General features: G+C 36.6%; 5 protein-coding genes across 8 annotated transcripts; 3 read left to right on the forward strand and 2 right to left on the reverse strand.

Moving 5' to 3' along the window:
- Nucleotides 1-456: 456 nt before the first annotated feature.
- On the reverse strand, nt 457-2,619 carry LOC145727012 (uncharacterized). The gene is made up of 4 exons (XM_081976388.1): nt 2,369-2,619; nt 1,462-1,949; nt 942-1,407; nt 457-885 (listed from the first exon to the last, which is right to left on the reverse strand). The coding sequence occupies exons 1-4, from the start codon at nt 2,510-2,512 to the stop codon at nt 562-564; spliced, it is 1,422 nt and encodes a 473-aa protein (XP_081832514.1). The 5' UTR covers nt 2,513-2,619; the 3' UTR covers nt 457-561.
- Nucleotides 2,620-2,855: 236 nt separating this feature from the next.
- On the forward strand, nt 2,856-4,105 carry LOC145727028 (transcription initiation factor TFIID subunit 7-like). Of its 3 annotated transcripts, none has more exons than XM_081976409.1 (6): nt 2,857-3,028; nt 3,084-3,287; nt 3,342-3,545; nt 3,603-3,663; nt 3,718-3,773; nt 3,840-4,105. In XM_081976409.1, exons 1-6 carry the CDS (start codon nt 2,966-2,968, stop codon nt 3,849-3,851), a joined length of 600 nt encoding a protein of 199 aa, XP_081832535.1. In that variant the 5' UTR covers nt 2,857-2,965; the 3' UTR covers nt 3,852-4,105. The 3 variants fall into 3 exon arrangements, with proteins under 3 accessions (XP_081832533.1, XP_081832535.1, XP_081832534.1); XM_081976408.1 differs by having other exon boundaries at nt 2,859-3,028; nt 3,828-3,963; XM_081976407.1 differs by having other exon boundaries at nt 2,856-3,028; nt 3,718-3,885.
- On the reverse strand, nt 3,906-9,837 carry Mybbp1A (MYB binding protein 1a). Its single transcript, XM_081976361.1, has 4 exons — nt 9,500-9,837; nt 8,856-9,443; nt 8,081-8,795; nt 3,906-6,108 (listed from the first exon to the last, which is right to left on the reverse strand). Exons 1-4 carry the CDS (start codon nt 9,683-9,685, stop codon nt 3,944-3,946), a joined length of 3,654 nt encoding a protein of 1,217 aa, XP_081832487.1. The 5' UTR covers nt 9,686-9,837; the 3' UTR covers nt 3,906-3,943.
- Nucleotides 9,838-10,007: 170 nt separating this feature from the next.
- Nucleotides 10,008-14,913, forward strand: Tes (testin LIM domain protein). The gene is made up of 5 exons (XM_081976365.1): nt 10,008-10,167; nt 11,836-12,121; nt 12,175-12,285; nt 12,346-12,531; nt 12,582-14,913. Exons 2-5 carry the CDS (start codon nt 11,836-11,838, stop codon nt 14,675-14,677), a joined length of 2,679 nt encoding a protein of 892 aa, XP_081832491.1. The 5' UTR covers nt 10,008-10,167; the 3' UTR covers nt 14,678-14,913.
- Nucleotides 10,247-11,738, forward strand: AlkB (alpha-ketoglutarate-dependent dioxygenase AlkB). 2 transcript variants are annotated; one of them, XM_081976397.1, is made up of 3 exons: nt 10,247-10,381; nt 10,439-10,559; nt 10,613-11,738. In XM_081976397.1, the coding sequence occupies exon 3, from the start codon at nt 10,629-10,631 to the stop codon at nt 11,580-11,582; it is 954 nt and encodes a 317-aa protein (XP_081832523.1). In that variant the 5' UTR covers nt 10,247-10,381; nt 10,439-10,559; nt 10,613-10,628; the 3' UTR covers nt 11,583-11,738. The 2 variants fall into 2 exon arrangements, with proteins under 2 accessions (XP_081832523.1, XP_081832522.1); XM_081976396.1 differs by having other exon boundaries at nt 10,272-10,559.
- Nucleotides 14,914-15,573: the final 660 nt, after the last annotated feature.

The raw sequence follows: 15,573 nt of genomic DNA on the forward strand, positions 1-15,573 counted from the left end.
GGACTGTTTTAATTTGCCAGAGACCTCTAGGACCATTTTGAAAGTTCCATCGACCTCTAACTGCTATTGACAACCTTCTCAAAGGTGCCAGAGGTCTCTACAAGTGTGTTAAACCTTCGCGGACATGTTTTAAATTGTCAGATGCCTCTACAACCATTTTGAAAGTGCCAGAGCTCTTAATAATACTGCAAACCTTCTAATAGGTCTCAGAAGCTTCTACAAGTGTCTTAAACTTTCCCAGACTTGTTTTTTAAATTGTCAAAAGCTTCTAGATCCATTAAGAGAGTGACAGTGGCCTCTAACTGCTACTGACAACCTTCTAAAAAGTGCCAGAGGCCGCTAAATACGACTGAAAACCTAAAAATTGCGAGAAGCATTGACTGGTCATATACATGTAATTTAATGCAGCCCCTGTCTTAAGTTATAACCTAAAACTATAATCATTTTGACAATCAATCCATATCACATTTTTAATCACCAACATAAATTTTTTTCTGGGTGATTGTGAACCTGAACAGTCATAAGTCACTGAACAGACTAGAATTTAAACATGGACACAATTCAGAAATTAACTACATTAATATTATTCTGTCCACACAATACGCCGTTTATTGTCAATACTTCACTGTTGCTCTCATGTTTCACATCCTCCTCCATCAAATTGTGGGTTTTCCGTAAATGCTGTTTCACGTACGATTTATCGTTGAATTTCTTACCGCAAATCGGACATTCGAATGGTTTTTCACCCGAATGCGTGTACAGATGTCTGGTCAGTTTGTTTTTCGCGTAGTACGACTTGGGACAAATGTGACAGATGTACTTTTTTTCCCGAGCCGGTATTTTAATTTGTCCCACGCCGATTCCGTGCACTTTGGCCATATGTACCTAACAAAATTCGTCACTTGGTTAATAATTAGAAATTACTCAACCAGTAACCCAACCTTTAATACCCTGGGGTCTTTATACTCCCTCTCACAATGGGGACAGTCATACTCTCTCACGTTTGAGTGAGTCCTCATGTGCCTTTGCAGAACGCATTTATCAGTAAACTTCCTTTGACACAAATGACATTCGAACTTTTTATCGCCAGTATGCCGTCTCATGTGACTGTCATAGTTAGATTTGATTGGAAATGGTTTATTGCAAATCTCGCAACAATATTTCCAACGATTTGAGTCGGTGTGTACCACTAATTTATGCGATCTGATATCCTTGTGGGTGTTGAAGCATTTACCGCACTCGTCGCAGGGATATTCGCGTTTGTTTAGGTGTTGCTTTTCATGGATGTTTAGGTCCGTTTTTGTGATGAAGCCTTTACCACAATAGGTGCACATATTAGATCTTACTGCGTCGTGGTATTTTATGTGCTGCAGCAGGTTAGATGAGTTGCAAAACCTACTAGGACACCTAGAACATAATTAAACTCTCTGTTTGCCCTAAATTGACTATATTAAACCTTACCGATCACAAACAAAAGGTCTGACATCCAATTTATTCATCCCATGCTCCCTCACACAATGACCAATCAACTTTATACTAGAATTGTAGGTATTATCACACTTTTCACAGGCAAAATCAGATTTCTTTCGTTTTCGTCGTCTTTTAGGATTGTACAGCATATCTTCAGGTTTTTCTGAAGGTTTTTCTTCATTTTCGCTACTGCATTTGTTGTCTTCAGAGTCTTGCTCCAATCGTTCTTCATCCTCAGAACTTTCATTTTTGATATACTCATTACTGCTGTTGTCAGTCTCCTCTTTCTTTGGCACACTGTCGGTAAAAATGTGGTAAGGTTCCGCTTTCTCAATTTCCTCTTTGACATCCAGAATATCAGAAACACAACTATTTTTTTGTCGGATCAGTTCCGACCTTAGACACGTGTCTCTGAATGTGTAGGAAATGTCTAAGAGTTTGGTGCATTGTTCGCAGATTTTGTATGATATGAACCACTTCTACAACAGATGACTTTAGGTCAAAAACAGTCTGATAAAAACCAATTTACTGTCCCATATTAAAATAAAGACAGTGGTTCAGGTGAACCTTCTTAAATTATTGACTTTTTGTATTATTTAATCATTTTTGTTCAAGAAAAAAGCTGTACTATTATTGAAAAATAACTAAAAAGGCACTGTTGCCAAATTATTAGTCAATGCCAATACTGGCAGTATTCAATCCCTTAAGGCATTGACCACCAAACCCAACCATTCTTTTTAGCTTACCAATACCATTCAAGGAGCAAGCAATGTAATGTTGTATAATTTTTATGATTTTATTTAAACTATGATACTCATGTTAAAGAATAATATACCTAATACCCTACTGTTACTACTACCAATTTAATTTTATTTAAAACAATTTAAACGCAACTTACTACTTCAGATACACAAACTTTCAACTTGGTACATAAAGTGACCTGGTTCCCATCCACCTTGGAAAGACTTTCCAATTTCAACCTCGACCCCAGGCACACGCAACAAGTCATTTGGGTTCCCCGTCTGGGCATTTCACATTTCATTAACTAATTAGCATAATATTATAAAAAAATAAAACAATTCCAAAGGGGTCACAAAAAAAATTAACAACAATTAAATTGAGGTTAAGTAACAACAATGCTAGTTTGACAGATGTAGGAGCATAAATTATGCAACGTTGCCAGCTTGTGGTCAAAGCTGTATTTTATTTATAATAATTTCTTTTTCTTCTTCAGTCTTCTATTGAAAACCAACTGTCTGTTACCGTTAATTGAAAATATTAAAAATATACAAGTATTACACAAAAAATGCCTTCAAAAATGCTTTACGTTGTAAAGGAGGTAAAAACGAATGAACTACTGTCACTATTAATTGATTGTTTCTCTCTTTCTTTTGACTAACTAAACAAAGAGAGAGCGATATGTTGATCTAACCCTTTATTTTTTAAAAGTCTAGTCTCAAATACAAAGGGCGCCTAAAAACAAATTATTAACAAAATGGATCAAACCTGTCCTGAAGAAGTGGAATTAGAGGAGCAATTTATTTTAAGACTTCCAGAGGTAAGTAGGCACGTAACGTTATATCAGACAAAAACGGTTTTTCAAACTGACACAGGCTGAAGCTAACCAGCTGCGGAAACTTTTGAACACCAAACCAGAAAAAGTGAAAAAACACCTAAAAATCGACCTGGACGTGAGCAAAGCGACAGGAACAGTTTCCTTGGGCAAAACCAAATTGAACGCCTACCTGAGAAAGTTTCCTACAATAATTGAGTCGTACAAAACCAACTTGGCGGGCGACAAATCAAACATGTTCAAGGCAACTTAAAACTAATCCTAATAAGTACCCCTTTTCATTTAATTTTTGCTATAGACAGCTGATGTAGTTCATATACTGGAATGTTTCAAAGATCCATTGGTGAACGTCAAGCAGGATTTGCCGCACGGTTACAGCGCCCCATTGAAAAACGTCAAAAGGAAACGCTTCAGAAAAACTTTAGTCAACTTGGAGATGGCTGAAACTACGGAAATGATCACCAAAGAGTTGTACTACTTGTTGAGTACTGATCTACAAGCTGTATTAATTTTTTTTTGTGGTGTCGGTAAACTTGTTGAATTTGGGTGAATTTTGCAGGCTTCTACACGTTTTGAACTTATTGAAAGTGAGCGGTGCAGTGTAACCGGTGGTGAATTCGGTTTGGAGACACATTTAGTTGTTATTTTTTTATAAGATTTTTCTTTTTTTCTAGAAAAAATGTTGTTTGGACAAGTTTTGTCCAGCGATTCTGGCTCTGATGCTGAAATTGTAAGTTTAGACCACAATCTACTTAATCTTACCAAGTAATAAATTCAATTTAAGTTAAAATTTTAGGTTGTAGACTGAACTGTCTGTGCATGGAAACTGGGTTTGGATGCATGATGCATAGAAAAACTAACACAACTTTACATTATTTTTATTAATTAACAATGTAAAAATTAAACTAACTTATTACGTTTTTTCTTCAATTTTTTTACTTTGTTTTTAGTGCCAAAACCGTTAACTAATTCCTTTTCTGTTGTGGAGTCGTTTTCGGTCGTTTCCATTTTGTTAGCGGGTTCTTCATCTTCCGTCATATTTTCTTCTGAATTAAGTGCTAACTCTTCATCAAAGCCAATTTTAGCAAGACCATCGCTGAGGCTTTGCAGCCTCAACTGTTTCGCCTCCTTCTTCAGTTTTAATGTTTCGTTACTTTTGCGTTTTCGCTTTTTGTGTGTCTCCTTTGTTTGTTTGTCCTGTCCTTCGTCGCCGTTGCTCATCAAGGGGGGTAGTTTAGTGACTTTTTGCTTCATTTGAACGATATTGGACACACCCAGTGCTTTGCACAATTGGTTAAAAGCTATTTTGGCGTCTTTCGAGAAGGTTTTGTAACTGCGATACTCTCGAATAGCCACGCCCATATCAGACCAAGCAAAATAACTCTGGTCGATTGGAGAGTGTTTAATGGCGCTTAATAGGTTGAACATGTGACAGACAAATCTTTCCTTGATGTCTTTACGTTCAGGGTCCTGGCAAAGCTCTTGGAAAAACTGTACTACTTTGCTAGAGAAGCTTGAATGAGCTTCAGACATTTTTTTGTCCACTTTGCTTTTGAATTGGCTGAAAAACCTCTGGTTGCTGTAGAATATTTTCAACAACTCCGCTATCTGATTTTTCTTAAACGGTCGAATTTCTGTGTTGAACAACAGGTCTAGTAAACTTATAGCCAAACCAATGTTGCCTTCCCAGGATAACTGCATTAAGTTTTTAAAAAGAACGTAAGGCGTAAGACTGTCTCTTTTAATGCAGAACTGCATTAACTCCCCACTCAGCACCTCCAACAAACCGGCCTTGATGTGCCGTTTCATTTTGGAAGTGGCCGTTTCGGACCCTCGCAACATTTCAGAGCATTTTACCAGAAAAATACAACAGTCGGATATTTGTTCCCCCATTTCCTGCACTAACAACGTACTCTTTCCGCTTTTGTCTAGCAAGCTTTTCAGTAGATCAATCAAAATAGTATCGGTTACATCGTCGATGCTCGAGAACTTCTTCAAGCCTAGTAACTTTTTCAGTAGGCTCTTCAGTCGGTCGTTTAATGGTTTCTGATGCTCGTCTCTGATGCTAAACTCGACAGCTTGCAGTAAAGGCAGCATAACTTCAAGGGTTAGCAGCATGGAAGGATTGGACTCCAAGTAAATCTCCACTAAGTCCAAAACTCTTACCCTAAAATGGGTTAGGGTTTCCTGGTCTTTGGTCTGCTTTTTCCTCCTACCATGATTGGGTTTGAACTGTTTGAAAGCTTCTGCAAGGGCTGCATCCAGTTTTTCTCCCTCTGTATCACTCATCTGGTCCAAATCTACACTTTCCTCGTCAGACTGTGTTCCTCCATTTGAAAGCACCTGGTGTAAAGCCATCCGCAATTTATCATTGCTACTTTCTTGCTCATTATCTTCTTCCTCACTTCCACTCTCAGATTCTTCATTTTCTGAATCTTCATCCTCATCAGAGCTGCTCTCATCATCATTTTCATCTTTTGACAAAGGATTTTCGTCATTCTGGAGCACACCAAGAATCTGGTGGATTGTAGTAGAACTCATAAACTGACACAAATGGGGAAACACACTTTTAATGATGCTACGCAATAAGTGCGAGTTGTGTGACAACAAATTTAGGAACAAATCAATCACCACTTCCAACCAATGTGGGTCACTTTCGCTATCGGCGATTGTGTCCTCTGCATCGATGGTAAGATCTATGACCTTTTTGGCTTTTTTATCCTTTCTCACTCTTTCATAACAACTGAATAGTTCGTTTAACGAATCTGCGGCCAGTTTTTGATCGTTAAACAGTTGCAAACCCATGTGTAGGAACAACGTCAAAAACACAGAAGTTACACCGCTCTTTTTGGATTTCTTTTGTATTTTGTGTATGGTTTGAACAGTTTTCTGCCAGAGGGCAGTCAATTCTTCTGTCAATGGATTCCTCAAACTTAAATTATTAGAGTCGTTGGGTGTTATGGAAGAGTCAACAAATTCAACCAGCTTGGTAAGGATTAACTGAAGTTCGTCCAGTTTGGATAATTTCAAATCCAATGCTCCGTAAAAGGCACCTTTCAATGATTCTGAAAGCATATAAATGTAGGGTAAAATAGGCAAATAGTGATCTGAAGAGGGAATAATAGTAAGTCTGCATGTGCAGTATTTGCATCAATCACAGTTGGTTTGTAATTTGGGATTGGTCACAAGTGCTGGGATTTACGCAAATGCAGCACATGTAGACTTACATACTGTTCTCGCGGAGTGAGTTTACCCGTGCGTCACGAAGGCTACGTCATTTATAATCATATGAATCAACTCAAGTTTTCGTCAACAAACCGGTTGTGTTCATATTATAGAAAAGGGCGTGTCTAAATCTTCGTCACGTTTAAAATTTTGCGTGTATTGTCAGTCACAAAGTAGAGATCTTTGGCTGCAAATTTGCACTAAAACAACCTTATACCAAAGCAAATCAAAAATATCTTGACCGAAATAACATTTTTTATTTATGAGAAGTCTCCGATTGGATCATAGAATTTCGTCTAAATTTGAAACCTAATTTATTTACCAAAATTCTCAGAGATGTATCACCAATATGTAGTATTTCTTTAACTTTAAGCTCTTGATTTAGGTTCTGGATGGTTACATGTTTCTCTAAAATAAATACAACAAATTAAAAATTCAATAAGACTTTCTGAGTGATGCTGTAGTATCTCATATCTCATTTTCAGGTTGCAATCCACTTATTTAATTTTAAACCCGCTGGAAAACATTTTAGACGCTTATTTTATTTTTTCTATGGCTTTATTATTAATATGTTTGAAGAAATTTTTATGAAAAATCTATAATGCAACCCAAAAATCTCAGTCTCAGAAAACAATGAAATGTTAATAGATGTTTCTTACAAAAGTAGATATATTTTACTATTATTAACATACTATCGTTGTACATATCATATAATGTATTTCGAACATCCATTTTAATGCTTTCAGATAAATCAGTGGTCTTGGCCCGTCGATAACGTCTCGATTTACATTTTCTAGGTGAAGAAATCATAAGATTACTTGCTTGCTTTTTCCGAATCGAATAAACAGTTTTGCGGGAAATTTTCAAAGCAGCTGCAACCTTTTTTAGTATCAAAAAAAATACATCAGTAAGAATATGTAAGGTCTTAAAATTTATTATTTTTTTCCTGAACAGATGATAAAGCTTCTAAAGGTCCTCCATTGGTTTTTTCCAATTCAAAATATTCACAAAGGTTAAGAATTAACTGCTGGGCTTGTTTGTGGAGAATTTTTCCAGGCATTTTCAAAAAAAAATACTGTAATAGTAAGTAATTCCGAATTTAGGAAAAACCAAAGTTTTTGGGACACTCACAAGTTTTTTTTTTCAAAACAGGTTAGTTATTGTGCCAATTTTGGTTAGATCCTGACAGCCACATAAAAAACATAAAAATATTAATTAATAATAATATTATGAAAGTACTTAAAGAATGTTAAAAGCGTAGAAACAATAGCTCTTAAAAGAACTGTGGTGGTGTGGTAAATGAAAACTTTATAAATGATTAACAACACAAAGAAACGGAAAAGAATTAATAGTAACAAAACAAATAAATTTCGATGGTTTTCAAACTGACAATGACACATGACAATGAAATAGAAGCCCTAATCAGTAAATGTTTTTTTTGGAAGACATTCACACTTTCTGAAAGTGAACAATAGACAAGGATGAAGTCAATAATGCATGTCTACTTCTAAATCACAGGGGGATGACGCACAGGAAAACTCAGTCCCGGAGAACTGTACAACAGTTAAGTTAAATCAACTTGTTTTAACTTAACCTCTAAATATGAGTTAATTTTCTACAGACACAGGCCGAATTCGTCAGAACTGTCAAATTACGTCAAATTCGTTCTGGACGCTCCATAGAGCAACAAAACAAACGGGACCAAAAAGTATATTTTTTGACTTAATGAAATCTCAAAAAATCCAAAACTACATTTACTTTAATGACAAGGTTCAAACCGAAAATTTTACCCTGTAAAATTAATTTACTCACCAGCTAATTCTCGTCCAACATTGGCCGTTTCCGCATCACGAAACAACGAAATTCTCAACAGAAATTCCAGTTGTTCAGCCTTCCAGTCATTTTCCCCCTTCATTACTGGCAAACTTAGCAATTTGATCAATAAATGAGCACTGTACAGCCTGTCATTGTTCAACCAAGTTTCACTCTCATTTTCTGTATTAATCTTCTCACTTCCTTCAGTCACCCTCCTATAAACCAACCCTAAATTTTTCACTCCCTCCACATCCAGTGTGGACGTTATTTGTTGTACAATTTTGCTTTTTGTTACTTTTTCAAACACAAAGGTGCCGGGATCAAACAGGAGCTTTTTGATAACTCCAATTTTTACATCTGATTTTGCGGTTTCCTTTCTAAATAGTGCCAGCAATGTTTCAAACAACTTTTGCACTGCATCGTGATACTCTTTATCGCGTTGTTTTCCTTTGAAAGTCCGAAAGTAACCCAATATTTGGGTTATTAAGTTTCCAGTTAACAAACTCTCAATATTGTCCAGGGGTTTGTTATTCTCTGAGATGTTTATTAGAGTGTTGGTGAGTATTGTTAGAAAAACTAACAACCGATTACGGTTCGGAGTTTTTAAATGTTTGTCCAGTTCATTAAAAAAACTGCTAAGTAATTCTGGACTAATTATTGAGGGTGTCATAATGTATATGGGGTGTTTGAGTAGAGAAATTCTAGATAAACCCTAGTGACAAAAAAATAATCTGTAAGATTTATTTATACAAGCTATAAAGCCAAAACTTACCATTAAAATATTACCCAGATGTTCTAAGTTTTCTTCACATACAATTTCAGAGGTTCCCAGAAATGATTTGAGAAACTTTTTGTTACAACTTTTAGGACTTATGGATTTAAGACTGAACAACAAATATAATGTATCTAACGTCTGCTCTGTCCAAGGTTTTGCCACTTCTCCATTAATCAATTCCATTAAACTCGCCTGTTTTAAAACTTTAGGCACCTTATGAAGCAAATCAACTAAAAATGAGTATCCTAACAGCCCTAGATATGTGCGCTCTTTGCAGGCATTTATCAAAAGCTGCAACAACTCCTTTTCACACTCTTCATCCTCTGATGGCCACAAATTGGCATGGATTATAGCCCCACAAGTTAAGATATGACCAGCACAGATATCTGCATTTTCACCATCACTGTTCTTCCCGGATCTATGAAGCTCAGTTTTAACCAACTCTAACATATCAGTCACAGTTAAATCAAGTTTTAGATTGAGCAAAGCCAACAAGGTGCTGTAGTAGCCAGCTCGAGCTGCAAAGCTCTGAGAACCCAGACCTCTGATCAACCTTTTCAGTGCATATTTTAGTTCACTGGAGTCCTAAAAAATCCACATGAAAAAAGTGATATAGTGAAAGAATTTAATCTCAAACTTACCGAACCAGTTTCACTATTTTCAAACAGATATTTCACTATATTGGCACCACTTTTCACTCTAACATGGTCATGAGGGTTTACCAGTTTGGAAAAATTGTCCAAAATGGTTTTATCCACTTTTCGTTTCGACTGTTCAGCATTTTCCGGCGTAGCTACGCTCTCGAGTTCCATTTCCATGTTGACCATGTGGTTTCACAGAGAAAATTGAAAACCAAAACAAATTTAAATGTGTAAGACACTAAACCGAATTGAACTGAGGTTATAGTGAGGTTAAAACAGTTCTCTTCTTCTTCTTCTCTCTACAACGTGATTGTTAATTTACTTTACCCATTTACACTAGAAAGTTAAAGAGTGTTGAAACACACGTTCACCACAGCAATACACTAAAATAATAACAAAATAATAAAATAAATTAATAAATAACAAGTATTTATTTTATTATAAATATCAACAACATAACCTAAAACCTAATATCTCAAGTTTGCTATCTTCACGTTTGTTTACTTTTTAGGATGAATCACAAATTTGTCATCACATGACTACGTCACTCAACTACTTGTTGAATGTAAAGTAATTATTTATTAAAAGGCAAAGTAAAAAAGTTGAAATGATGAATTAAAATAGGAAAATTGTTCGCGAGTGATAAAGACACAGTAAATAAAACTAAGGTAAGAATTAAATGAAATTACAGCACTTAAATAAAATGGTTAGTTGTTCTGTCTTTTTTTGACTCATTAGGGTTAGGCTCAGATTAAAGAGAGACAGAGAGTTTTATGTTTATAGGTTTGCAAGCAGCTGGTGCTGTTTCTGTTTTTTTGTTTATTAATTATTGTTATTTAAATTGTATATTGTATTATACTCAGTTTTAAATAATCCAGTCAAGTAACGTTTATTGATTAGTAGTTTTAAATTTTTATTTGCTTATTCATTTTAATGTAGGTTATTCTAAATAAATAAACTGATAAGAAACCCACTGAAATTGCAAAGTTGACAAAACCACTCTCTCGTTTAGTGCATTAACGTAATTAATTACGTTAAACAAATCCAAAAAACCTGATAGGTAAGTTTTAAAAAAAATGTGAATAACCATTTCTAACCTCAATCTTCTACTAGTTGCTTCCTTGGACTAATGTTCAAAGATAGTTTCAAGTACTACAAGTCTAAAAACCCCCCACCAGCTTTGGGAAAGGTTCTTGACTTTGATGTAGCTTCTACACAATTTCAAACCAAGGTCCAACCGGTCCACCCACTTTTCTTGGAACCTTCTAAATTTTTTGGTTTAAAACCCATTGACACTTGGGAAATATATGAAGTGTGTGACCGGCCTGGGTTGTTGTTTATCAGAAATCCTTTTACAACACTTGGCCAAAGGTATTGGACTGTTAGATGTCTGAAAGACTATTCAAAAAGACCCAACAAATCAAACTTGGATCCATTCAATGTATTGCCAGATAACAAAGATTGGTGGGTGGAGAGCCAGGCTAACAACAAACTGTTACTGAACAAATTGAGATGGGTTACACTAGGCTACCATCACAACTGGGACACTAAAGTTTACTCAGAAACCAACAAGACAAAGTTTCCTGATGACTTGAAGGATATGACAGCATTCCTGGCCCGATTATTGGGTTACGGCAGTTTTGATGCTCAGGCTGCAATAGTAAATTACTATCATATGGACTCAACTTTGTCTGGACACACAGATCATTCAGAAAGAAACTTAACGGCGCCATTGTTTTCTATGAGTTTTGGACAGACTGCCGTATTCCTAATTGGGGGCGAAACAATAGACGATTTGGCAACGCCACTATTTTTGCGCAGCGGCGACATTGTGGTGATGAGTAAATCGTCCAGGTTGTGCTATCATGGAGTGCCAAAGATTCTTCAAGTTGACTCTCAAAGATGGGACACACTGGATAATGAAGATGAGAGCAAGTGTCATGTGAATAACAGTTACCAGGACACTGTCAAAATTTGTTTGGATGACAATTTGTGGAAGCCCTTTGGGGATTATTTGACTCACTCAAGGATTAATATTAATGTTAGACAAGTTTTGTTTGATGGGGAAAAAGAGTTGCAATAAACTACTATGACTGATTTAAAAGTTACCTCTTATGTTAGAAGTTATAAACTCTAAAAATATATACATTATGATACCTGAGTAATTTTTTAATTATATAACTTTAAATAAATGTCTATGATGTAGTTGTTTTTTAATTAAAGAAAAATATTATTCTTATAGGTAGAGTTTGATTTCTAAATAAACACTCTTCATCTTTTTCCTTAAGCCAAAAGGAAATTTATACTTATAACATTTTTTTATTAAAAACCATCAGATGAGTGGGGAAATTGAGGTTCCTGAGACTCCCAACTGGTTGAACGATTTGGAGGCAAAGAGAGAGCAAAAACTGAAAGTCCGACTGGGACACGAAGCCGGAGCTGGCGCCCCCTGTTTAAAATGCGAGGACAAATGTCCAGGTTTGGACTTACACTTTTGGAGGAAAGCATGTAAAATCTGTCGTTGTCCTAAGGAGGAACACGACGTCCACGATGACGACATTTACGGCTGGGCGCAGTTTCAACTTTTGGGTAGCAAACCGAACAAAATCAAAACTAAAATTGGTACGTTTTTATTCACTCATTGTGGTAGTAAGTTGTAACTGGTTTGTGTATAGTTTTGCCAGGTAAAAAAGATGAAGTGGAGCTTGAGTGGGCTCCAAAAGGCCACAAAGAGACTATCGACAAGTATTTGAAGACTTTACCACCTGAAACTCTTCCAGTTAAAGGTAGAGTACACTATTAACTACAGGTAATCGATAATTTTACGGGTTTATTGTTTGAAATAGGTTCCCAGGCAGCTCAAGAACGAAAACAACTACTTCAAAAGCAACTCCCTATTCACGACATTGATCCAGCTTTATGTCACGAGTTGAACGAAGAAGAAGTGACAAGGATGGAGGAATATATTGCACATATTAAAAACAGCTCGGTGGGAGTTGGCCAGATTGTCAACTTATCCAATGTTATTAAAGGTAATTTTTATTAGTATTTTGAAGGTTAGAAATATTGTTTTTTTTTCCAGCTAATTTGCACAATATTAGTCCTCATGAAGCTCATATAATTGCCAGCAAGTACTCCACTTCAATTCCGTTCAACGAAATCGTCAATTTACAGTCTCCGAATATAGCCAAGAATCTGCAAGCTTTACATTTAGGGAAAAAACCCAATTTGCCAGTAATGCACCCATCTAAAATAAACCCCGGAGAATACAACGCACAGAATACCGCACAAGCCTACAAATTTAAAGACGTCACACCGCAGGGTTATGTCACTTCTAGCCCAATAACGGGTGGGTTGAAACCACAATATTCAGGAGAAATTACTCCACAAAGTTACGTCACTTCTAGCCCGGCAAAGGGTGGGTTGAATCCACAATATTCAGGAGATATTACTCCACAAAGTTACGTCACTTCTAGCGCAGCAAAGGGTGGGTTGAATCCACAATATTCAGGAGATATTACTCCACAAAGTTACGTCACTTCTAGCGCAGCAAAGGGTGGGTTGAATCCACAATATTCAGGAGATATTACTCCACAAAATTACGTCACTTCTAGCCCAGCAAAGGGTGGGTTGAATCCACAATATTCAGGAGAAATTACTCCACAAAGTTACGTCACTTCTAGCCCGGCAAAGGGTGGGTTGAATCCACAATATTCAGGAGATATTACTCCACAAAATTACGTCACTTCAAGTCCAGGAGCGGGTGCGTTAACTCCGCAATATTCTGGAGATATTATTCCACAAAGTTACGTCACTTCAAGTCCAGCAACGGGTGGGTTGAATCCGCAATATTCAGGAGAGATTACTCCACAAAGTTACGTCACTTCAAGTCCAGGAGCGGGTGCGTTAACTCCGCAATATTCTGGAGATATTATTCCACAAAGTTACGTCACTTCAAGTCCAGCAAAGGGTGGGTTGAATCCGCAATATTCAGGAGAAATTACTCCACAAAGTTATGTCACTTCAAACCCAGGAACTGGTGCGTTAACTCCGCAATATTCAGGAGAAATCCCTAAACCTCAGGACGAGTATAGTATAGATGAGTTGTTGCACGGAACTGGATTTAATCCCAGTTTGACTCCAAGGCAATTCTTAAACAAGTCTGGTTATCCAGGAGTTAAAAATCAGTACGGATTTGAGAATCCTTTGTTTAGCCATAATCAATCACCGAAAAGTGTTAAAGACTTGATGTACAGCACTTATGACCCTAGTAAAGGCCCTATACCGCAAGACGTTAACAATCAAGTTAGGAATAGTGACAGTTCACTGAACTACAACCCTGGTGACAATTTGACATTGAATACATTTAAACACAATCCAACGGGATTATCGAAATACCGCAAACCGTTAAAATCACTCGAACCAGAACAATTGACAGTGCCTGAAGACCGTTTGGAACCTGAGTTTGTCAACGTTGGATCAATCCAAGATATAAACCCTGACATTAGGATGGCCACTACGCAACCAAACCCTGGTTACACCAGCGGCCAACCAGACGAGTATAGCCCGGACAGTATTAGAGAAATTATCAACAACATCAAACTGCCCGACTGTCACTACTGCAAAAAACCGTTTGAAGAAAACGAGTTTGCTGTCACAATTGATCGCGCCAGCGTTCTGTTCCATGCCAAATGTTTTAAATGCGCCGGATGCAATCAATGTTTGGCCGACAACATTTACTTCTATCACAAGGAAACCGATAACGTGTACTGCGGTCGGGACTACGCCAAAATCAAAGGGTATCCTCGATGTGCCGCTTGTGACGAACTGATTTTCACTAAAGAGTACTGTCTGGCTGAAAATTCCACTTATCATTTGAAACATTTCTGTTGTTTCTTGTGCGATACTCCTTTAGCTGGACAGGATTACACGTCCGAAGATAACAAACCGTACTGTTTGCCTTGTTTCGAAAGTTCCAAGGCGGCCAAGTGTAGTACTTGCGAGACAATTATTAAACCGGACGAGCCTGGCTGCCAGCTGAAAGGAATCCATTTTCACGCTGATGATGGTTGTTTCCGGTGTATAGTGTGTCGCACACCTCTTATGGGGAAAAAGTTGCTGCTGCGGAATGAAAAGCTGTTTTGTTCTCATGACTGTTTTAATGGGAGAAGTCAATAATTAATATTCTAATACACAAATTTTAGAATATTGTCTCTCATCTTAACGGGTTCAAAATTATCCAATCAAAATCAATGATAGTAAAAAAAGAAAGCCATTGCTAACTTGAAAAAAATATATTATTTTAAACATGCTATTGTTGCTAGGTGTTTAAACTGTCAGAACTACAAAATATTGCTTAAATGGAAATTTAATAATTTTAGAAGAAACCTATACTTGCTAATTTTTTTGTTAATTATTACACAAAATTATGTGTTTTACACAATATTTTGGTAAAAATGTTTATATGTAAGTGTACTGTGCATTTAATAACATTTTGTGATAATGTGGCCATTATTCGACTATATTCTATATTTGCATTTAAAGAAAAAAGCTAAGAAACGCCAATTTCCTATAAAGTGCCTATTATACCTATTTAATCTTTACATACCAGGTGTCCAAGAGCACCCTGGACATAGGAGATTAACATGGGAAAACGGTTTTGATTTTTTTGCGCCTGTACGGTTGATTTGATTGAAAAATCGTATTAATGAAAGTTGTAGTACCTATCACGGACTAGTTTTCTGTTTTTTTTTCAGATCTCTTACTTGAGCCCTTTCGTCGTAAAACACAAACAAAAATGCGAAAATTTAAACTTTTTACCTGCACTGTATAGGCGGTTGTCGAGCAACCGTACCAGCAACAATGAAATGTTTACCCGTTGCCCGACAACCGCCTATACAGTGCAGGCCAAAAGTTTAAATTTTCTGATTTTTGTTCATGTTTTATGACGAAAGGGCTCAAGTTAGAGATCCGAAAAAAATACAGAAAACTAGTCCGTGATAGGTACTACAACTTTCATTAATACGATTTTTCAATCAAATCAACCGTACAGGCGCAAAAAAATCAAAACCGTT

Source organism: Ips typographus, linkage group LG3 (genome assembly GCF_016097725.1).
Source record: "Ips typographus isolate SLU linkage group LG3, UJ_Ityp_2.0, whole genome shotgun sequence".
NCBI lineage: Eukaryota > Metazoa > Arthropoda > Insecta > Coleoptera > Curculionidae > Ips > Ips typographus.